The sequence below is a fragment of the Erythrolamprus reginae genome, chromosome Z (assembly GCF_031021105.1).
Source record: "Erythrolamprus reginae isolate rEryReg1 chromosome Z, rEryReg1.hap1, whole genome shotgun sequence".
Lineage (NCBI taxonomy): Eukaryota > Metazoa > Chordata > Lepidosauria > Squamata > Dipsadidae > Erythrolamprus > Erythrolamprus reginae.
The window spans coordinates 24,665,527-24,689,714 of NC_091963.1; the positions used below are offsets into that span (position 1 = coordinate 24,665,527).

The 24,188-nt window shown below is 38.1% G+C and overlaps 1 protein-coding gene across 1 annotated transcript in view; it reads right to left on the bottom strand.

Moving 5' to 3' along the window:
• GPR158 (G protein-coupled receptor 158) overlaps positions 1 to 24,188 on the bottom strand; it is a 202,648-nt gene that overhangs the window by 20,121 nt on the left and 158,339 nt on the right. Inside the window, exons 6-7 of the mRNA XM_070727067.1 lie at positions 8,981 to 9,090; positions 5,590 to 5,828 (exon numbers count right to left, since the gene is read on the bottom strand). Of these exons, the coding sequence (XP_070583168.1) occupies positions 5,590 to 5,828; positions 8,981 to 9,090 (349 nt within the window). The remainder of the gene's footprint in view (positions 1 to 5,589; positions 5,829 to 8,980; positions 9,091 to 24,188) is intronic.

Genomic DNA, 24,188 nt, shown 5'->3' on the forward strand with positions numbered 1-24,188 from the left:
CACGAATGTTGCATCAGAGGTACTGACTTAAAAATCAACTACTTTAACTGCACTATAATGCATAATAAAGTTATCGTGATATAACAGTATGGATAGTCATGTTGGACTATCACATGCCAGTATAGAATACTAACTGATTCTGAATCTCAACAACTGCAGGAACCAATAAGTGATTGGAAGTTAAAGAATTGAAGATTTGGTCTGTGCTTGCCTAAGAATAGTTTGGAATCAGTTTTTTTATCTGTAGTGTTATAATTCTGGGTAGAAATTTTAGTGCCTACATAAATTGGGGTTAAAGTAGCATTACATTTGTACCAAAAAAATCTTGCCTCCTGAATAACATTAAACAAGACTTTGTAGTGACATTAACATTAAAATCTTTCTTTGCTCCTGCTGTTTTGGCTCCATTTTGCTTTGCTGTATAGCAGAAAGCTTAATTATAGCTGTTTCTGACATGTACATATACAAAGATGCACTCACATGTATAAAACAATATTACTCTATCAGTTTAGAATTTTTAACTGGGCACTCCAATATAATTTGAAAAACAATGAAAGAACTAATAACTTAGTTGGAGTACAAAGGCTGAAGACATACTGTATTAATGATAAGATGAAAAGAGTGTTCAAAGATATGTTTTATGGATCAGGAATATGTTGTATATTTAAATTTATTAAATTGTCTTGTCGTTGCTTTTATTATAATCCTAAAATTATGAAATAAAAAAAAAACTAAATTGGAAGCCCTGTGATTGTTGTGTGCTTCATGACATAAACATACGTGTGATGTAATGTGCATCATTTGCCTTTTCCCATGGAGATAAGCACAATAAATCAGAAACAAGAAACTTATATCCAAATGGCTCTTGATTTAATTTACAGGTGAGTTTCAGCTTTGGGCTTATGCTAGCTCTCTGAAACTCCTGTCAGTTTAGTTCTCTGATTAAAAAAAAGATAGCATAATGCCATGCAACTGCTTAATCAAGAAAAAGAGGATTTTAGAAAGAGGAAAAGACATTTTAGATAGAAAATGAATAAACATCTTGCTCTACCACACCCACTCATGCCTTGCTCCAACTATATGCAGCTCCCAAGGGATAATGTACTATGAAATGCAAGCCACAAAAAAGAGAAAAAGTTTGTCCCCTGCGTCAACCAATAGCAAGCAAGCTTTCTCTTTCTAAATATTTGGGCTAAATCTCTTTTCTTTTCTTCCATTTACATGACACATTTCTCAAACACTCTGGGCTAATTAAGATGTGTAGAACAATTCATAGACTCTTAAAGGTAAAAAAGAAAAGTAAAGTCAACTTGATATATTAAAAAAAAGGAAAAGAATCACTGTATGAAAGAAGATTTTGATCTTACACCACTGCATTTTATAGTTTCAAGCCATCTTGTTTCTGCTATATTTCTGGGGTAATAGAACTTTGTTTATTTCTGAGATAGTACAGTCAGACTGTTTTAAATTGGTGGAATGTAACAAGGAAAGATTGCCCCTATTTGTCCTACACAATTATTCTCCCACCTTATGAAATCTGTCTTTAATTTGTCTTTCTTGGTAAGTTTCTTAACCTTAGACAACCACTGATTTACTTTAGGTTTTATTAGGATTAGAGCTCTTCTCAATGTTCCCTGTTTCCAGGAAGTTATAGTACACCTACTCCCTCAAGGGGAAGCCATCTAAGGAAGGTTCCTCCCCAATTTTCTCTCCTGTCATGATGGCAACTGCTAAACACTTACACCTGTCTTGCTTCCCACATTCCTGGTTCAGCCAAGAACTGTGTATATCCTGTCTCCTTGCCTATGTAGTCTGAATTTGGGAAGGAAATAAAGGAGAAACCAGTAGGATTTTACAAATAAGAAAGGTGGCTGCCACAAAGATCCGAAAAAGAAAATAAATCTACTCTGGTACTTGTGATTGAAGACATGAGGAAGTCACAGGGCCCTGCAAGTCCAGCAAGAGGACTCAGAGTATTACAAAATATGGAATAAATTCTACAAATGATTGGAGAAAAGAAATATATGCAACATAAGAAATGTGCACTGAATGAATTTTCAAAAGTAAAAGAAATGTTTACTGTAAAATATAAAAGAAATACAGTATAAATGTATAAGCTACAGACAACAATTTTGTAAATACCTCCGACAGGAACTTCTGACAAAAAACAGGATTGTAAATAACCCAATTGCTTGTTGTATGTATGTATGTATGTATGTATGTATGTATGTATGTATGTATGTATGTTTTTGTTTGTTTGTTCTGGTATATAATAATAATAATAATAATAATAATAATAATAATAATAATAATAATAATAATAATAATTTATTGGATTTGTATGCCACCCCTCTCCATAAACTCGGGGCAGCTAACAACAATGATAAAAACAGCATGTGACAATCCAATAATAAAACAACTAAAAACCCTTATAATAAAACCAAACATACACATAGACATACCATGCATAACTTGTAATGGCCTAGGGGGAAGGAATATCTCAACTCCCCCATGCCTGGCGGTATAAATGAGCCTTGAGTAGTTTACGAAAGACAGGAAGGGTGGGAGCAATTCTAATCTCCGGGGGGAGTTGGTTCCAGAGGGCCAGGGCCGCCACAGATAAGGCTCTTCCCCTGGGGCCCGCCAAATGACATTGTTTAGTCAATGGGACCCGGAGAAGGCCAACTCTCTGGGACCTTATCGGTCGCTGGGATTCGTGCGGTAGCAGGCGGTTCAGGAGGTGGTCTGGTCCAAAGCCATGTCAATCAATAAGTTTTTTAATAATAATAATGATGATGATGATGATGATGATGATGATGAAGAAGAAGAAGAAGAAAGAAAGAAAGAAAGAAAGAAAGAAAGAAAGAAAGAAAGTGCAGCAGCTGCAAAACAAGCATTTTACTTTTCCTATCCTATTTTATGCCTTAAAGAAGACTCTTGAGGATGCTTCAGAACAGTGAGTTAATATGACAAGCCTCTCATGTATAGGTATGTAACTAAAAGACAGGAATAAACGGAGATTAAAATAAAGTTTATAGAATAGGAGAACTCTCGTGGTGATAGATTTTATTTTTGTTCTCTGTGTAGTTGAAATGGAAGTAATTGCTGTAGAAGTGTCAAGGAGAAAAAACAAGGGAAAGAGCATTTCAAAATAAAAGGAATTTTGTTTTCTCTGCCTATGAGAATGTACATCTCTCTCTAAAGCAGTGTTTTTCAACCAGTGTGCCGTGGCACACTAGTGTGCCGTGAGACATGGTCAGGTGTGCCGCGAAGCTCAGAGAGAGAAAGAAAACAAGAGAGAGAGAAAGAAAGAGAGAGAGAGAGAAAGCAAGAAAGAAAACAAGAGAGAGAAAGAGAGAAAGAAAGAAAGAGGGAGAGAGAAAGAAAGAAAGAGAGAGAAAAAGAAAGAAAAAGAAAGAAAGAAAGAGAGAGAGAGAAAAAGAAAACAAGAGAGAGAAAGAAAGAGAGAGAAAGAAAAGAGAGAGAGAGAGAGAGAGAGGAAGGGATAGTGGGAGAGAGAAAGACATGGAGGGAGGGAGGGAGAAAGAGAGCAAAAAAGAAGAAAGAAAGAGGGATGGAGAGAGAGAAAAAAGAAGAAGAGAGAGAAAGAGGGAGGGAGAGAGAAATAGAGCGAAAGGGAGGGAGAGAGAAAAAAATGTTGTCCAAACTTTTTTAGCCCCCCCCCCCCCCCACTCAATGTGCCCCAGGGTTTTGTAAATGTAAAAAATGTGCCATGGCTCAAAAAAGGTTGAAAATCACTGCTCTAAAGAAAGCCATCTGACTTCATAGGGTTTGTTGTGGGTGAAAATGAGAGAGAAGTGCTATATGTGTCCTCCAGAAAAGTTGAGATACAAATCAAACAATTTTGAATGAAAAAAGTAAAACAAATGTTTAAATTTTGTATCCACACTGTTTTTTCCTGCTTACATAATTAATTTTAATACAAGCATTGCAGGCATTTTATATTTAATGAATCATTTTATCCTTGTATACAATATTTCATTTTGTAGGACTCCATCAGAAATCTAGGTATGTATGTAAACCTGCATTTGACCCCCAATTACCTTAAACTGATCCAGCTTTTGCCCACTTGCCCGTGGAATTATCTACAGTTGGAAAAGATAAATCCAATACCAACAAGGCCCAGACATTTTTCTGATGTTCCCAGAAACCAGCTGGATGTTGAACTAGAGAATACATTATCAATTGACTCTCAGGTTAGTAATTGGGTAAGGGAACCTCATAATCGATTAACACATTCTGTTATTTTACTAAATATCCTGAAAATACCATAAATATAATCAGTAATTAGACAACATACATAAAATTTGCAAAATATACTAGAGGAGAGCTACTATTGAAGGAAAAGACTTGATTCAATTTTTTTCGCTATTGATGTACTTGGCAACTAATTAAGTTAAGCAAGTACCCTAACTAGAAACTTCACTTCTAAATGGCAAATCAAATTTGTTGAACTTTTTACAGTTTATAATTTTTTCTTTGACTTGTGCAACTGAAATAATAGATCTGGAAAACTGAGTTGCAATGAAAGATGTTGAAAGAAAATGCATCCTGCATAAACCACACCCACGGTGTGGTAGTAAAAATGTTGGTAGTCATTCACTATGAGTACTACATGCATTCAATTTTATATTTCTGGAAAATTATGTATTACAATATTACTTATCTGTAAATCATTGCATTTAATTTTTAGAGCGGCCTGAAATATAGATAGATAATGCATAAATGTCATATTTTAAGAAAAGAAGAAAAGCTTTAATAGCGCTTTTCCATTTTCCTGCAAATTCTGAGCTTTTCCAAGAGGGAGGACTACTGTGTGTTCTAACAGAAACTTTGTTTATTAGATATGTAGTGGCTGAAATTTTGGAAAAGCAAAAACTAGTTAGCTACTGTTACTCAATGCAGTCTACTGCAAATGCTTTTCAATTACCCATTCTTTATTTGGTTTTCTCTAAAATACTGAATAGGAAGCTCGAGAAAAAGAAATAAAAGAAGTCAATATATCATAGTGAGCAGTAATGGGCAGCCTCAGTCTCCATCTCTCCTGAGCCACAAGGGCAAAATATTTCAGTGGCTGGAGTTCCCTTGTATTTGCCGTACAAAACGGCAGATGGAAGCGCACGGCACCGTACAAGAGCAAATGCCTTTCGATGGCTTGCTGACTCTAGCTGTCCCAGGTATCTTGCAGGAGCCACAACATATCTAGTGGCATCTGGGGCCAGAAACAGCGGAGCTCTACCCAAGTCCTCCTGCCTCTCGATGTCCTCCACCCTTTGTCGCAAGGTCTGTCCTGCTAAATCATAGTTTATCTTGAGTATTAAATCTGGGGAGAAGCCTAATTTGTGAAGATTGAACTCGATGGCCTTAATCCACGAGGAGGAAAATTCATCGCGAAGGATTAACGGAGCAAGACCTTGCGGAAAAAATTAAGCTTTAACCACATATTTAGGGACGCTATGCAGATTCTTGCTTCGACTTTTTATCAGTCCAGTCTCCAGGTTTAAAAGAGTGTTTTTAAAATAACTAAGCAGATGTTACTCTCATTGCTATCAACATTAACCATCTTACCAATAGCCATCATGTAATCCCACCGATCTACCAGGCACATATTGAAGATCAGGTGATCTGATGTTTGCCCTCGGCCGATGAGTGAAATATTTCGTTGCAAGTTTTCACAGACTGCCGAAGTCCAGCCTGTCAGAAACCACAGCACAACCAAAAACATCACAGTCAGCATCTTCATCACTCGCCCACCTGTCATATAGGGAATGCGCTGAGCTGTTCGAGAAAAGAACACCTTCAAAGCTCTGCAGAACAAAGACACATAATATCATTAACATTACTAACTCCTTCACCCTTGCTTGCCCTCGTGGTTCAAATAACTTTGATTGTAGCATATAACCAATTGTGGTTGATCTGGGAAAATAAGCAGAAACACACCGGGTTAGTACTTAGCGGAGGGACTGCTGGCTAGACTGACAAACAATTCTTAGAGAATTCCAGTGGAAGGAAATGACGCACCCCTTCTATGACATTATCAAGAAACCTGCGTGGTTGAAAGTCATCAAGAGTTGACGTTGATTCAAACTTTTATCTTTTATTTGGAAGGGAAAAACTGCCCAAGCTAGGCTAAAGTGGAATACAGAAACTGTATGAGCCGGGGTGGTGCAGCAGGTAGAGTGCTGTACTGCAGGCCACTGAAGCTGACTGTAGATCTATAGGTCAGCGGTTCAAATTTCATCACCGGCTCAAGGTTGACTCAGCCTTCCATCCTTGCGAGGTGGGTAAAATGAGGACCCAGATTGTGGGGGCAATATGCTGACTCTATTTAAAAAAGTGCTATTGCTAACATGTTATATAAGTTGCCCTGAGTCTAAGAAGGGTGGCATAAAAAATTGAATAAATAAATAAATAAATAAATAAATAAGTAAATAAATAAATAAATTCTTCACTCTAGAAAAGGAAGATACAAAGCCCACTGCAACAACATAGCCAAGAAGGCTTCAAGGGTTGTAAACCTAATCCTACGTAGCTTCTGCTCTGGCAATCTCTCACTACTTACCAGAGCTTACAAAACTTTCGCCAGACCCATCCTCGAATACAGCTCATCCGTTTGGAACCCATATCGCATCTCAGACATCAACACCCTTGAAAATGTCCAAAGATACTTCACCAGAAGAGCCCTTCACTCCTCCACTCGAAACAGAATACCTTACAAGACTAGACTTTCAATCCTGGGTCTAGAAAGCCTAGAACTAAGATGCCTTAAACAAGATCTAATATTGCCCACAAGATCATACTCTGCAACGTCCTGCCTGTCGGTGACTACTTCAGCTTCAACCACAACAACACAAGAGCACACAACAGATTTAAACTTAATATTAACCGCTCCAAACTTGACTGTAAAAAATATGACTTCAGTAACCGAGTTGTCCATAGTGTCATCCCCAAACCCCCAACACTTTACCCTTAGATTATCTACGGTTGACCTATCCAGATTCCTAAGAGGTCAGTAAGGGGTGAGTACAAGTGGACTAGAGTGCTTTCCGTCCCCTGTCCTATTGCTCTCCTATATCTCTTATACCTTTCTTCTATTCCTATATCTCTTCTTCTATTCTTTCATTGATATGTTCTATTACTATATCTTCTCTTCTATTCTTTCTTAGATATATTTTACTATGAGTATCTCCTCTATAACCTTCATTATGTATTTTACTATTTAGTGGGTATATATATATACCCACTAAACCCCTCATTGTGTATTGGACAAAATAAATAAAATTAAATAAATAAATAAATGAATAAATGAATAAATGAATGAATGAATGAATGAATGAATGAATAAATAAATAAATAAATAAATAAATAAATAATGAAGAAGTATATCCATCTTTGGTGGTGGCAGACTGGATCTAGTAAGTGTGCTTCTTATATTATTTTTCTTTTACCAGATCATTTTAAAACTCTTTCCACAATGCACTATAAATCTACTAGTTTCTCTTCTATGCAAAATTGGGATTAGCAATTTTCTGGGGGGGTGAGTGAAGGGAGTCAGCATACTTTGGTATCCAAAGTAGATGGGTGGTGAAGAGGATGAGGTCAGTCCAACTGAGAAAAAGGCCTGATGAAAATAAAATGAAATCAGTAAATAAATACAGCAAGCATCACACTTTTTCATTTTTCTGTTGCTCCTGATTTTGCCACTCACATGCCAGAATGCGATTTCTGGGGACTCTAAAGAGCCACAAGGAAAGTGGTTCAGAGGATCATTTTTTTCTACAAGCCATGGGTTCCCTACTTGGATGAGAAAGTGTACGACATCTTTTAGGCTAACCTGTAATATCAGCATCACTGTTCTTCTTGGCTAAACTTCCCCCCCCCCCCCCCGTCTGTCTTTGTAGAAGCACCAGTTCTAGAACTTAACAGGGACATGTTCAAAGATCCATGACTCTACCATGAAATGAGGATATTTTCACATAGCACAATCAATTCAAATGCCCCTCTAACAGCTGAACCAACTCCTTCAGTTGATTGTGTTTTCCTCTGAGGTACATTAGTTTTCAGGCAACTTCATTATTTTCTTCTAAAAACCATCAATAGATTATTATCTCCCTACTTTTGCTTATTTGCTCCTTATCAAAGTTTCCCACAAAGAGTACAAAAGGTCTCAAAGTCAATATTTATCAGGGTGCTACATGTGAAAATAGATCTGAGTCATGCTAGCTACTAATCCTCACCAATGCACACGGAACACGATACCCCAGAAAACTTCGAATCAAAGTCTGCCTTTGATGGGGAAATTATGCAGAACTGCAGTGCTGAATAATCTTGATGCAACTAAATTCTAAATTCGAAGTGACAGCATTTCTCTTCTAGAAATGCTAGTATTCAAATCTCTTGCTTCCTAAACAACTTTGTAACTATAATGCAAAACTGTACAATGTGAGACTAGGGCAATAGACTTTAAGGAATATTATCCACCAAAAGAAAAACAGTGTAGCCAGAAAGAGAATTAATCATAATAATAGCATTTAATGAATTTTGTTTATATTTCAGCAAAATTAAATCAAGTTTAGTCTTATCCTATTTCTTTTCCCCTTGTTCTATTTTGGAGGCTGTAGTCTGTGATTAAGAAAAAAAGATTTCCCCCCATATTGTTTTAGATCTTTTTTTTTTTTTACCAAGAATTGTTTTCACATATAAGAGGCATTTTTAAAAAAAATAAGAAATGCATAAGACAACTTTGTAGGTTTGTTCACACATAAAAAAGACAGCAGACCAAGCTCTTTGCTGCATTTACATAATCACAGGCTGCAAAAACAATTCTAGTTCATTGCTTGAAAATGAGATTCTATTATGGGGAAAAAGCCATAATGAACTCCTATACTTTTGCACAAACATTTGTGGATGCGTGCACCCTAAATTTATACAAAATTAGAAACAGCAAAGTATTCTATACCTGTGTAGCTTGAGTGTGATTGTTCCATAAACTGTAGCAAATCCAAGAAGACGAACCCACCTTAGCAGAATACACCGAAAAACACTTGGCTCAAAATACAAAATGACAACCTATAAAAGAAAAGGACATATTAACTAAAACTAAATTAGAGTGATGCAGTATTGGATCACTCTTATTTTCTTTCTTCTTTATTGAAAAAAATGCAGAATGAGAAAACATAGGGAGAATTGTTCAAACACTAAAAAAAGGGAGAAATATTTTCTTATCAACTCTTGATTTCTCTGTCTGGTGTAAAGTTAAGGTAACAGTTGAACAGATTGCATTAGATGGTTGGGAAAAGGCATATGTTTTGACCATCATTGTATTATCCAGATTAAGAGGTGATGTAAAGTCGAGAAAGCAGAAATAGATTCTTCAGAAACCCAGAACTCAACATAGACTAAGATCCAATTTGAACCTGATCATTATTCTATGGTGTACAATAATATTAGTTCAGAACCTTAGCTGTTGCACTTATATTCTCTTAATCATCAGTGGTGGAATTCCAATTTTTTCCCCTACCAGTTCTATGGGCATGGCTTGGTTGGCGTGGCATCCATTCCCTCCCCAATCCCCATTTCCTCCCAATCAGCTGGGACTCGGGAGGCAGAGAATAGATGAAGGCAGGGCTAGTCAGAGGTGGTTCTCAGAACTACTAAAACATTCTCAGAATTACTAAAACAACCACAACAACACAAGAGCACACAACAGATTTAAACTTAATATTAACCACTCCAAACTTGACTGTAAAAAATATGACTGCAGTAACCGAGTTGTCGAAGCGTGGAACTCATTAACGGACTCCATAGTGTCATCCCCAAACCCCCAACACTTTACCCTTAGATTATGTACGGTTGACCTATCCAGATGGGTCAATAAGGGGTCAATAAGGGGTGAATATAAGTGCACTAGAGTGCCTTCCGTCCCCTGTCCTATTGCTCTCCTATATCATGTATACCTTTCTTCTATTCCTATATTTCTTCTTCTATTCTTTCATTGATATGTTCTATTACTTCATCTTCTTTTCTATTATTTCTTAGATATATTTTACTATGAGTATCTCCTCTATAACTTTCATCATGTATTTTGCTATGTGTATATAGATATATACCCACTAAAACCCTCATTGTATATTGGAATAAATAAATAGATAGATAGATAGATAGATAGATAGATAGATAGATAGATAGATAGATAGATAGATAGATAAATAAATAAATAAATAAATTCTGCTACCGGTTCTCCAGAACCTACTGAATCCCATTTCTGACCATGATGATTGGGGGGGGGGATCGAATGAGTTGAACATCACCAAGGGAAAGATTACAAAGCTGGACTTCAAGGTAGCAGTAGGGTCCAATTGTGAAGTGATCGTCACCAGCTCGTACCAGCAGAGTGTGGCCTAACTGAAGTAAATTTTGTTGAGCACATTGTCTTGTCATTCCCTAATGGAAATATTTATCTTCTTCAGCCTTCTATGACAGTGATGGTGAAAAAATTTTTCCTCGGGTGCTGAAAGTGCATATCTTGCATGCATGAGTGCCCATACCCATAATTCAATACCTAGGGAGGGCAAAAATGCCCTTCCCTGCCCCCTCCCAGCTGGAGGCCCTTTGGAGGCCAGAAACAGGCCCACTTCTGGTAGGCCTGTTTTTCACTCTCTCCAGGCTCCGGAGGCTTCCCTGGAGCCTGGGGAGGGCAAAAACACCCTCCTCTGCCCCCTGGGTGCCTCCCGGAAGCTGAAAATACCCTCCCAAAGCCTCCATGCAAGCCTAAAATCAGCTGATGAACAGGCATATGCCTGCTGGAGCTGAGCTAGAGTAACGGCTCACGTGCCAGCAAATATGACTCCATGTGCCACTTGTGGCACATGTGCCACGGATTTGCGATCATTGTCCTATGATTTTGATTTTGCCTGATGCTTTCAATCTAGCTATAATTTTCAGGGCAAATTTGATTCTGTTTGCTTACTTCTCTTTTAATAGATTGGCTTTTATACAAATTATTTGGGACTGCTCATATTCAATACTCTGAACAACTTATATAAGAGATATATTCACATTTCTTTTATCACGGACACCTGTATTTGTACATAGTTCTACAGAGAGAGCTGTCTTGAGTTATGAACCTAGTTTCCAATCCAATTTAACAGCCCTCTCAAACAAGCATTTTCGCAAAGAGAATCTGAAGTGACACATTCCAATTTTTAAATTAAACCATATTTGTTTGGCTTTCACATATATGAGGATGTTATCTTTCCGATACTTTATTCGTTTTGTAAAATTCTTACATAAGTGCAATGAATTTTCATATTGATAAAATATGGGTATTTAATAGGGTTTTATAGCTATTTAATGGGGTAAGTATAATCTTGTTCAATAATTTGCATTTTCTTCTTACTTGTAAGGAGAGTGTTTTTCCTATGTTCTATTGGCCTTAATAGAAATAATAATATATTAATGATAATTGCTCTATATTTATTATTTATTTTACTGTTTATTTCATTTTTTATTTGCATTCTCATATTTGTCTTTCTATGTTACTTGTATATTTGTATAAGTATATTTCTATAGTTGCAGTCATAAAATAAATGCATGTTTATAGCATCAATTCATTTTTACTTGTTATTTGTTTTCAATCTTACAACAAGAAAGCTACTTTGAACTTTTAGTCAAAAGCATCAATATATTGAATAAATATATTGATACTTTCAACTAAAAGTTCAAAGTAGCTTCCTTGTTCTAAAATTGAAAATAAATAAGAAGTAAAAATGAATTGTTGCTATAAACGTGTATTTATTATTATCCATTTGATGCTATAAACATATATTAATTATTATCCATTTATAAAAATATTCATCAATATATTAAATAAATATATTGATGAATATTTCTTAAAAATGTATAATAATTAATATGTGAGTAATAATCTAAGCAGCATGAGCAGCTTACATATGTATATCTTACGTAATTGCCCTTGCAGCCAGATAAAATTTATATAAAAATGATTATCTAAAGTGTTCTGAATATTCAGAATGCTACTCTCCATTAACAGCTGAACTGTTACTGGAGTTTCTTTTTCCTATAACTCTAGAAATCCATGAAGAAACAGCAATTGCTTCCACTCAGTTGTAACTGGCTGTATGATAATACTTAATAAAGAAATAAATGGCTACTGATTTATGTCAATATAAAACACACATTTATGCTGATAGCTAGGCAATAGCAGTAAACACACTTGCTATGGTCCAATAAATCCTTAAGTAATTACTTAAATAAAAATCAATGTTCTAATAAACTATCTTAAAGGCAATATTCTAGTCATTTAAAAATATTTATTTATTTATTACGAAATATACGGGCTACCCAATTCCCCATGACTCTAACCAGATTACATTTTTTTAAAAAATTAAAAGATTATAAATTACAAAAAAGCCAGAACTTTCATAGTTTTCTGAATGCCATCCATTTTTTGGAGTATGGCTAATATCATTCCAGCAGGGCCGCCCCGAATCTGCAGAGAGGGGCGGCATACAAATCTAAATAATAAATAAATAAATAAATAAATAAATAAATAAATAAATAAATAAATAAATAAATAAATAAATAAATAAATAAATAAATAAATAAATAAATAAATAAAGAAATAAATAAATAAAGAAAGAAAGAAAGAAAGAAAGAAAGAAATAAATAAATAAATAAATAAATAAATAAATAAATAAATAAATAAATAAATAAATAAATAAATAAATAAATAAATAAATAAATAAATAAAGGGGTATCATAATAGAGAATTGAACTCGCGGAATGTCATTCTGTTTAAGGATCATGGGTGTTTATTTATTTCTTTTATTCATTTTTTTTTAAAAAAATCTATTTTTATTTATGTATTTATTTATAGGTGTCCATTTATTGATTGATTATTTATTATGTGTGTTTAATGAGGGCCAATATTGATGGCTCTGTAAACCACTTAGAGAAGGCTGTAAATCATTGTGAAGTGGTATATAAGTCTAAGAGTTATTGCTATTCAATTGGTAATTGTGATCTCTGGCCACCATTTTAAAGTTCCATAAATTCCTGGGTTTACCGTATCTTTCAGAGTATAAGATGCACCTTTTTCCTTCCTAAAAGAGGTTGAAAATTTGGGTGTGTCTTATACTCTGAATGTAGCTTTTTTTTTTTGAAGCTTTTTTTTCAGCCCTAACTAATCTTTCCAGTTCTTACCAGTTTGCAAGCTCTTTCATTGTTACATTCTGTGAAGAATGTTTTTCCAGCTCTAAATCTTTGCAGGCTTTTTTTTTTAATTGCTCCACTTGATTGGAATATATTTCTTTCCAGCCCTAGCCAGGTGTTAACAATTTTTCCAGCTTTTACCAGATTGCAAGCTCTTTCATTGTTACTCTCACAGAATAAGGTTTTTTTAAGCCATAACCAGGGGATAAAATAATGTGCTGAAGCTGATCAGACTAAGGACGCTAGTCAGATGAATATAGGGTAGGCAGATTTTCCCCCTATTTTTCTTCCCCAAAACTAAGGTGCTTCTTATACTCCGGTATGTGATAATTTGTCCTGGTACCTTTGTCAGTGAAAATAGTGGAAGCTAAATATAAAATATTATGAAAACAACAGCCAGAATTTTTATCCACCAGATAAAATGGTTGGTAATTTAAAGGCATTTTAAATGTTCAAATAATATTACATCTTATTTCAGATGTGCAAAGTTAATTACAGGAGAGTAAACTGTGGGAGTGAAGGGAAAATCAAAGTGCAGAACTCTTAATTATTTTTCTAGCTGTTCTGTGGAACAGGTATTAAAGAAAAAGTGTCCTTAAATGCCATTCTCAACTAATAAGTATCACAATAATTAATGGTTGTTGAAGCAAAGTTGCTTAAGGTCACTCATTTAAATTCTGAAGAAAGTTAGTGGATTAGATTTTCAAAAGTATCGGGGTGACCCTGCAGCCCCCGTTTCAAGTAGAATTCATTTTAATTGGGGCTAATGCATTTATTTTTCTGGAACATTGATCCTAAACAAATTATAGCAAGTTGCATGGGTTACAGTGGAACGTTCGGTGATCCCATGTATATGTACATATGTTCTTTAGATCAGTCTAAAAATACATGCTTCCAAAGTTCTTAATTTTTCAAACAATTTATTATAATAACTGAAAAATTATATTTTCCATTGTATTCCATACATATACAGTGGTACCTCTACTTACAAACTTAATTCATTCCGTGACCAGGCTCTTAAGTAGAAAAGTTTGTAAGAAGAAGCAATTTTTTCCCATAGGAATCAATGTAACAGCAAATAATGTGTGTGATTGGAGAAACCACAGGGAGGGTGGAGGCCCAGTTTCCTCCCAGGAGATTCCTAGAGAGGCCCCATAGAGGCTTCTCTCCACATTTTCCAGCACTGTTTCCTCCCAGGAGATTCCTAGAGAGGCCCCACGGAGGCTTCTCCCTTCCTTTTCCAGTTACAGTTTCGGAGGCTGGGGTTTGTAAGTGGAAAAGGGTTCTTGAGAAGAAGGGGAAAAAATCTTGAACACCCGATTCTTATCTAGAAAAGTTCGTAAGTAGAGGCATTTGTAGGTAGAGGTACCACTGTACTTCCTACACGTCTTATCTGACTATTGCAATGGATTAATAGCAATAGTACTTAGACTTATATATAAGTGCTTTACAGCCTCTCTAAGTGGTTTACAGAGTCAGCATATTGCCCCCCTATAGGTCCTCATTTTACTTGGAAGAATGGAAAGCTGAATCAACCTTAGCCTGGTGAGATTTGAACTGCCAAATTTCAGGCAGCCAGCAATCTAACCACTGCACCATCTTGGCAGATTAAGTTATCTATACCTTTCTTATTTTACATTATTTAAGTAAAACATAGTCATAACAACCTTTATTTACCCAACTCAGCCTATTAAGCTTTAAAGTTTTATACAGCTTTCCAAATGCATGTTAACTTTTTGCATACTGCAGTGGCCATCCTCAGTAGGTCATTGCAATGGCCTCAATTTACAATCTGCTTCTGTTTTTACCTTGCACAGTTGTTAATGGTCAATTTTACAACCTTTTAAAGCAAATAACTCGATCATTAAACTAATCTCAATTCCTCCAGATTTTGCTTCTTGGAAGCGCACTGGGAAAGTGACAAATAGCATGATGTTGCCATGTTGTAGCCATTGTAGATACATGCCGCTTGCCGTACACCCAAATTTTAATCATGAGATGCTGAATTATAAGTATGAGGGCTGGTTATTGGCCACTTTTTTTCAGTACTGACATAACCTTGGCGGCTGCTAAATGAATGGTTATAAGTCGAATACTTTTTCAAGGTGTACAGTTAGAGTGGTGGTGAGTAAATCATTGGAAGACCTGAAAGACCTGGTTAGAGACAGGTCATCCTGGGGGAAATCTATCTATATAGTCACTAAGAGCTGACAACAGCTTCTTAGCACAAAATCAATCAATCAAAAACAAGAGCAACTCAGCGTATGAAATAAAAGTGCCAGGCATTGACTACATTAAGGAGTATAGTTATAATATGTTGGTAAAAGATAAAGGCTAAAGGTTCCCCTCGCATATATGTGCTACTCATTCCTGACTCTAGGGGGCGGCGCTCATCTACATTTCAAAGTCGAAGTGTCCACTCTGTCCGAAGACATGGTCATGTGGCTGGTATGACTAAATGCCAAAGGTGCATGGAACATTGTTACCTTCCCGTCAAAGGTGGCCCCTATTTTTCTACTTGCATTTTTTACATGCTTTTGAACCACTAAGTTGGCAGAAGCTAGTAACAGAAGCTCACTCTGGTATGTAGCGCTAGGGATTCAAACTGCTGAAAAAATTCCAGCTAACCATTCACTTGCCTTGCATGTTCATGAAAAATACCAGAGGATATAGCTAGTCCTCAACTTATAACAGTTAATAAAGTAAACGCTTGAAGTTACAGCATCCCTGAAAAAAGTGACCCATGATAGTTTTTCATGCTTACAACCATTGCATCCCCCTTAGTCATGTGATTAAAATTTGGATGCTTGGCAACTGGCTCATATTTATGATGGATGTTGTGTCCTGGGGTCATGTGATCCCTATTTTATTACACGCAAAGCCAGATTCAATTAAAAACCGAATTACTAACTAAACAACTGCAGTGCATCACTTAACAGCTGTGGCAAGAAAGGTCATAAAATGGAGCAAAATTCACTTAACAAATATTTCGCTAAGCAACAAAAGTTTTGCTCTATTTGTAGTCATACATTGAGGACTACCTATATATGGAAAATTCAGGTTGTCTCATTTTGAAGAGGGGCCCACATTTCCTGGGAAGGTATAGGTTGCAAGACCACTGAAATTTTCTACTAATAGATAAGGGAAGCATCTAAGCATGCTGGAAGTAAAAATTTTAGTCTCCTTTGAATAGATTAGATTAGATTAGATTTATTGGATTTATATGCCGCCCCTCTCTGAAAACTCGGGGCGGCTCACAACAATAATAAAAAACAGTACACAATAACAAATCCAATGCCCACCAATCTAATTACAATTTAAAATTAGTAATTTCATAAAACAATCCCAATATATATAAAAAACAGGCACACAGTCAATCAATCAACAAAACAGCATGGGCAAGGGGGAGGTGTTTTAGTTCCCCCATGCCTGACGGCAGAGGTGGGTCTTAAGGAGTTTACGAAAGGCAGAGAGGGTGGGGGCAATCCTAATCTCAGGGGGGAGCTGGTTCCAGAGGGTCGGGGGCCCCACAGAGAAGGCTCTTCCCCTGGGTCCCGCCAGACGACATTGTTTAGTCGACGGGACCCGAAGAAGGCCGACTCTGTGGGACCTAACCGGTCGCTGGAATTCGTGCGGCAGGAGGCGGTCCCGAAGATATTCTGGTCCGGTGCCATGAAGGGCTTTAAAGGTCATAACCAACACTTTGAATTGTGACCGGAAACTGATCGGCAACCAGTGCAGACTGCGGAGTGTTGGAGTAATATGGGCATACTTAGAGAAGCCCATAATTGCTCTCGCAGCTGCATTCTGCACGATCTGAAGTTTCCGAACACTTTTCAAAGGTAGCCCCATGTAGAGAGCTGAATAGGGACATGAAATTATCTCTGTCAATCTGATGAGCATCCTAGTCTTAAAATGGGCTAGAACCACCCTCTGTTGGGAGATTATTGGAAAGCAGGTCAAATGACTTAAGTGCCAAATGACCTAATGACCTAAGTGCGAAAGCCCACTGCAACAACATCACCAAAAAGATTTCAAGAGTAGCTTCTGCTCCGGTAATCTCACACTACTAACCAGAGCATACAAAACTTTCGCCAGACCAATCTTTGAATACAGGTCATCTGTCTGGAACCCACACCATATTTCAGATGTAGACACTCTAGAAAACATCCAGAGATACTTTACTAGAATAACCCTTCACAACTCCACTCGCAACAGAATACCCTACTCAACTAGATTTACAGTCTAGTTGGATATACAGTAGTACCTCTAGATACGAGCTGCTCCACATGCGAGTATTCCAAGTTACGAGCCACGACGGGAGCGAAATTTCTGTTCCACACCTGAGCTCAAATTCGGGATACGAGCCGAGCTTCCACTAGGTGGCACAAGAATCCTTGCTTCTGGTTATCTCGGCGGGGAAAAACAAAATCTAAAGCCATTTGTTCCAGATACAAGTTGATCGACATACGAGCGCCGTTCTGGAATGAATTAAACTCGTATCTAGAGGTACTACTGTAGTTTAGAAAGTTTAGAACTACGTTGCCTTAAACACGACCTAAGCACAGCCCGTAAAATCATCTGCTACAACATCCTTCCCGTCAACGACTACTTCAGCTTCAACTACAACTACCCATGAGCACATAACATATACAAACTTAAAGTAAACTGCTGCAAACTCAACTGCAGGAAATGCGACTTTAATAACCGAGTAATTGATGCATGGAACTCACTACAGACTCTGTAGTATCATCACCTAACCCCCAAAACTTTACCCTTAGACTATACACTGTTGACCTCTTCCGATTCCTAAGAGTTCAGAAAGGGGCATGCATAAATGCACCAGAGTGCTGTCCATCCCCTGTTCTAATGTTTCTCTTTTACTATGTGTATAAATATTATTATATCTTTGTATACCACCAATATGTATTTTGTTTGACAAAACAAACAAATAAATAAATAGCTATAGAGTATTATATACCGCATTTTTGGAGTATAAGATGCACTGGAGTATAAGACGCACCTTAGTTTTTGGAGAGGAAAAGAGGGAAAGGAATCTGCTTATCAGGTATTCCTCTGGCTAGCATCCTTAGTCTGGTCAGATTCAGCACATTATTTTATCCCCTGATTAAGGGCTTAAAAAAAACCTTTATTCTGAGAGAGTAACAATGAAAGAGCTTGCAAGCCAGTAACAACTGGGAACATCATTAGTACCTGGAAAGAAACAGTCGGAGCAAGTAGAGCAATGGAAAAAACCCTGCAAAGACTTGGGGCTTGGAAAACATTCTTCTTTGCAGAGTTAATAATGAAAGTAAGAGCTGGGAATATTGTTAGGGCTAGAAAGAAACATTTGGAGCAAGTTAGACCAATGGGGAAAAAACCTGCAAAGACTTATGGCTTGGAAAACATTCTTCACAGAGAGTAACAATGAAAGACCTTGGGAACATTAACAGCACCTGGTTGGGGCTGGAAAGAAACACCTGGAGCAAGTGAAGCAATTGAAAAAATCCCTACAAAGATAGGGTTTGGAGAACATTCTTGGCAGAGGGTAACAATTAAAGAGTTTGCAAACCGGTAAGAGCTGAGGACATTGTTAGCATCTGGTTAGGGCTGGAAAGAAACATTTGGAGCAAATAGAGAATGAAAAAAAAAAATCAAAGACAGGGTTAGAAAAACATTCTTGGCAGAGAGTAACAATGAAAGAGCTTGCAAACCGGTAAGAGCTGGGAACATCGTTAGCACCTGGTTAGGGCTGGAAGGAAACTTACTCGGAGCAAGTTAGAGCAATGAAAAAAACCCTGCAAAGACTTAGGGCTTGGAAAACATTTTTCACAGAGAGAAACAATGAAAGAGCCTGTAAGATAAGAGCTGGAAAAATCATTAGCAGCTCGTTAGGGCTGGGGAAAAAAGCTACATTCAGAGTATAAGATGCACCCTAATTATCAGCCTCTTTTAGAAAGGAAAAAAGTGCATCTTATATACCAAAAAATACGGTACACAAAATTGTCATTGTGCAAATTAAAGTGGGAACCCACAGTAAAAAAAAGATTGAATATAAATTTCTTTATAGATATTAGCAATAGCAATAGCACTTAGATTTATATACTGCTTCACAGTGCTTTACAGCCCTCTCTAAGCTGTTTACAGAATCAGCATATTGCCCCCAACAACCTGGGTCCTCATTTTACCAACTTTGGAAGGATGGAATGCTGAGTCAACCTTGAGCCTACTTAGATTCGAACTGCCAAACTTCTGGAAGCCGGTGATCAGCAGAAGTAGCCTGCAGTACTGCACTCTAACCACTGTGCCACTGCACTCTATTACCCCCAAAAGCTTTATAAATGAATGTATAAATCTTAGATGACAACAGCAAGTACTTATTTCAAGTAAGAGGATGAAACCAAAATTGTGCAATCGAAAAGTGTGCCATCAGCACATTTGTATGTGATTATACTTGAAGATCTGTGTACTGTATATCTTTCCCTTCCTCTCAGATCTTTTCTAATACAGATTTATAGCCAAAGTTGCCTTTCCAACTATATTAGTCTAATGTAAAAGTTTATTTAGAAGAAGTAACCCGAATGGCAGTCTTTTAGACATTATAAAATCCTTGCTTGTTGAGCTCGAAAAAAAGAAAGAATTGGCATTTGGTATTATTATTATTATTATTATTATTATTATTATTAATTAGATTTGTATGCCGAACCTCTCCGTAGACTCGGGGAGGCTCACAACAGTGATAAAAACAATGCATGGTAACAAATCTAATAATTACAATCTAAAATAACAGTTTTACATTAAAAGTCTAAAAAGAAAAAAACCCAATATATAAAATACATACATACATACAGTCATATCATGCACAAAGCTACATAGGCAAAGGGGGGATGTCTCAGTTCCCCCAAGCCTGACAACAGGGGTGGGTTTTAAGGAGTTTACGAAAGGCAAGGAGGGTGGGGGCAGTACTAATCTCTGGGGGGAGTTGATTCCAGAGGGTCGGAGCCGCCACAGAGAAGGCTCTTCCCCTGGGTCCCGCCAGATGACATTGTTTAGTCGATGGGACCCGGAGAAGACCAACTCTGTGGGACCTAACCGACCGCTGGGATTCGTGCGGCAGAAGGCAGTCCCGGAGATATTCTAGCCCGATGCCATGAAGGGCTTTATAGGTCATAACCAACACTTTGAATTGTGACCAGAAACTGATCGGCAACCAATGCAGACTGTGGAGTGTTGGAGTAACATGGGCATACTTAGGAAAGCCCATGATTGCTCTCGCAGCTGCATTCTGCACGATCTGAAGTTTCCGAACACTTTTCAAAGGTATCCCAATCAGTCAATAGTCTTGAGTACTTTCTATTTAGCAGGACAAATTTAACCTCCAGATTGCTGCTTACGTTGGTTGATAATGCAGCAGCAACAGAGGTGGGGTCCTCCTGGCTCACCTGAAGCCACTGGTGACATCATGATGATGTCACAGAATTGGTTCTCTCCGTGCCAGACCATGGACGACACCATCTTTTTTTTAAAAGGATTTTGGGGGGAGGGGATTTTTCAAAAAAAATTTCCGGAGGTATTTTTTCTTCTGCACATGCACAGAAGCAGAGTTTCCAGTACTACTACCACTACTACTACTATTATTATTATTATTATTATTATTATTATTATTATTATTATTATTATTATTAGCAGAGTTTTCAGCACTATGCATGCTCCACTATCTTCTTTTTTGCTATTTTTAAAGCTTGTTTTGCTTGTTTTTGCTTCTGCACATGTGCAGAAGCTGAGTTTTTGGAAGGGAGGGGGGAATGCTGCCCCAATGATCCCTCCCTAAAGAACCATGGAAGTTTTCAAGCACGTCTGGAGAGGCGTTTTTTTTTTTTAAAGAAAACCCTGAAAAAGCTAGAAGATCTGGAGCTGACAGTCTCCAGTAAGATCTTGTGCCCCCCCTAGCCCCATCTCCTGCCCCCCCCATGGCTCCCAAATTGCACATCTCCCAGTCGATGTGTGCAGGGAAACACAACGTGAGCGTCTCTCAGTCGTTGTGTGCAGGGAAAAACCTTAAACCAAAGAAAAACTTTATTTATTTATTATTTATTAATCAGATTTGTATGCCGCCCCTCTCTGCAGACTCGGGGCGGCTCACAGCAATAATAATACAATGTAAAAAAAAATCTAATATTTAAGTTAATTTAAAACCCCAATTTAGAAACCAATCATACAGACTAACATACCATGCATAAATTTTATAAGCCTAGGGAGAGGGGAAGTCTCAATTCCCCCATGCCTGATGACAGAGGTGGGTTTTAAGGAGCTTACGAAAGGCAAGGAGGGTGGGGGCAACTCTGATATCTGGGGGGAGTTGGTTCCAAAGGGTCGGGGCCGCCACAGAGAAGGCTCTTCCCCTGGGTCCCGCCAAACTTCTCGTGAGTGTGAGGCAATTAACAACTTCTTGCCATCACAAGAATTTTGTCTTTACTATGCAAGGGTCAGGAGTTGCTCCGAGGCTCTGAGGAGCAAAACTTCTGCTCCTCCCCATATCCTAAGTCTGCAGCCCCTGACCTTGTTGGCCCACCAGCTTTTTGCTCACCAGAGAGGAGAAAAAGGGAAACCTCTCTTCTGGCTGGCTGATGAAACACGTGCAGGAGGAGCGACCCTTTTTGCCTTCCGCGCTGTTGCAGCAGCAGCACACCGCTCCTGAGGTAAAATCAGCCACGGGGGCGAAAGTGAGGCTTCTTTGCTTGCCTTCCAGCTGGCAAAACATAGATTTTTTTGCTGGTTCTGTGGTCATGGCTAGGTAGGGGACATGTGACTGAGGCCGTGGGCATGATTGATATCAAGTTGGCTGTGCCTACTCTGTCACATGACCATCAAACCACACCCACAAAATAAGCCATCCCACAGAACTGGTATTTAAAAGATTTAGAACCCACCCCCAAGCAGAAAGAACTTGAAAACATGAGTTATTTAAAATACAGAGATTTCACCTAAAGGTTAAAGGTTATGACCTTTAAAGCCCTACATGGCAATGGACCAGATTACCTCCGGAACCGCCTGCTACCGCATGAATCCCAGTGACCGATAAGGTCCCACAGAGTTGGCCTTCTCCGGGTCCCGTCGACTAAATAATGTCATCTGGCGGGACCCAGGGGAAGAGCCTTCTCTGTGGCGGCCCCGGCCCTCTGGAACCAACTCCCCCAGGAGATCAGAACTGCCCCCACCCTCCCTGTCTTTCATAAACTACTCAAGACTCATTTATACTGCCAGGCATGGGGGAGTTGAGATAGCTCTTCCCCTAGGCCATTACAAGTTATGCATGGTATGTTTGTGTGTATGTTTGGTTTTATAATAGGGGTTTTTAATTGTTTTTATTATTGGATTGTACATGTTGTGTTTATCATTGTTGTTAGCCACCCCGAGTCTGCGGAGATGGGCGGCATACAAATCCAATAAATTATTATTATTATTATTTAAAGTCAGTGATGGGCTGCTGCATCCCGGGGGGGGGGACGCAATGGGGTAATAAGTTTCTTACTATTTATTGAATATTTAATATTTTTTTACTATTATCCTTCCTTCTCTAGTACCTTAGTATGAGCTTTAATTACTTTTAAAATAGGAAATAATTAAATAGTATCTTTTTACCCATAAAAGCTTTAATCATTTTAATAATTATCTAGAATTGAACTTTAATAGCTATTGAAGAAAATTGAGCTACTTGCCTAATCTGTTATCATACTCAACCTTGTGGGTTCAGTACAAAACCTTAAAATGTGACTGTGCTCCTCAACAAATAATGCTGTCTATCATTTGTCCTTTTTGTGGCTATTCAAATAATGTGACTTAATCAACTGAAAAAGAGTCCAAGCACATATTTGTAAACTTATCTTGGTCAGTAAGCCACTCCCACACAATCACACCACCTTTAAGTCACCCCAGTCACATGATTGTCAAGCAACTCCCATCTGGTCACATGGCCAGCAAGTCACTCCTACCTGGTTATATGACCAGCAAGCCACACCCACGAAATAAGCCACGCCCACAATGTGGCAATAAAAATTTTGGTAGCCAATCACTGCTTCTGAAGGTAGAAAATTGTTAATTAAAAACATCTCCGCCTCCACTACACCCCTACAAGACCTTACCCTTAGTAATATGGAACTGGTTCAACTAACCCACATCTCTTTTGCTTTTAAAGATGAAGTACACGATTTAGGATTAAAAGTACAGTGAAATTGGCAGTGAAGTACAGTGAAATTGACATCCACCTCCCACCCTGTTCTGTCTGGGTTCCCCCAGATGCCAACACCAACTAAAAAGAGTATCCAGACACGCTGATAAAAAGCAAAGTCATTTTATATCTTTGAAAACAAACACAGATAACAAAAATTGTTCTTACAAACTGGAATGCTATGAAGCTTCACAGAAGAGTCACGACGGCCAGACAATACAACAGGCTTCTTGCTGGCACACATACCACTGTAGATAATAAAACCCACGCCTCCCCCAAGTTTTCAGCCTTCGAGGCCACAAGCCAGAATCAGAGACGCCAAGGATCGAAGCAAGGTCACAGGACTCCCAAAAGATAACTCTCCACAATACAGGAAGGGCGGGCCTGCCTTTTCAACCTTTCTGAGGAGAACCACACCCAAACCCAGCTGTTGCCTATTAGGGATGGAAATACCTGGCTAATTGTCCCCTTCGTTGTGCTGCCCTTCTCTGCCTCATATCTATGATGGCTTGTGCGTTCTCATCTAATGATTCCAGGTTACTCGCTGGGGAGAGCTCCCCCCCCGGGGGTCTCAGGCTGTTCTCCCTCCTCCTCGTCCTGACATTCCTCTTCCCCGTCTGCCTGGTCCTCCTCCTGTTCCTCGTCCTCCCCCTCTGAGCATGGAGCTGGCAGAGTTCCAGCCGTTCCCTGAGGAGCCTCAGACTGA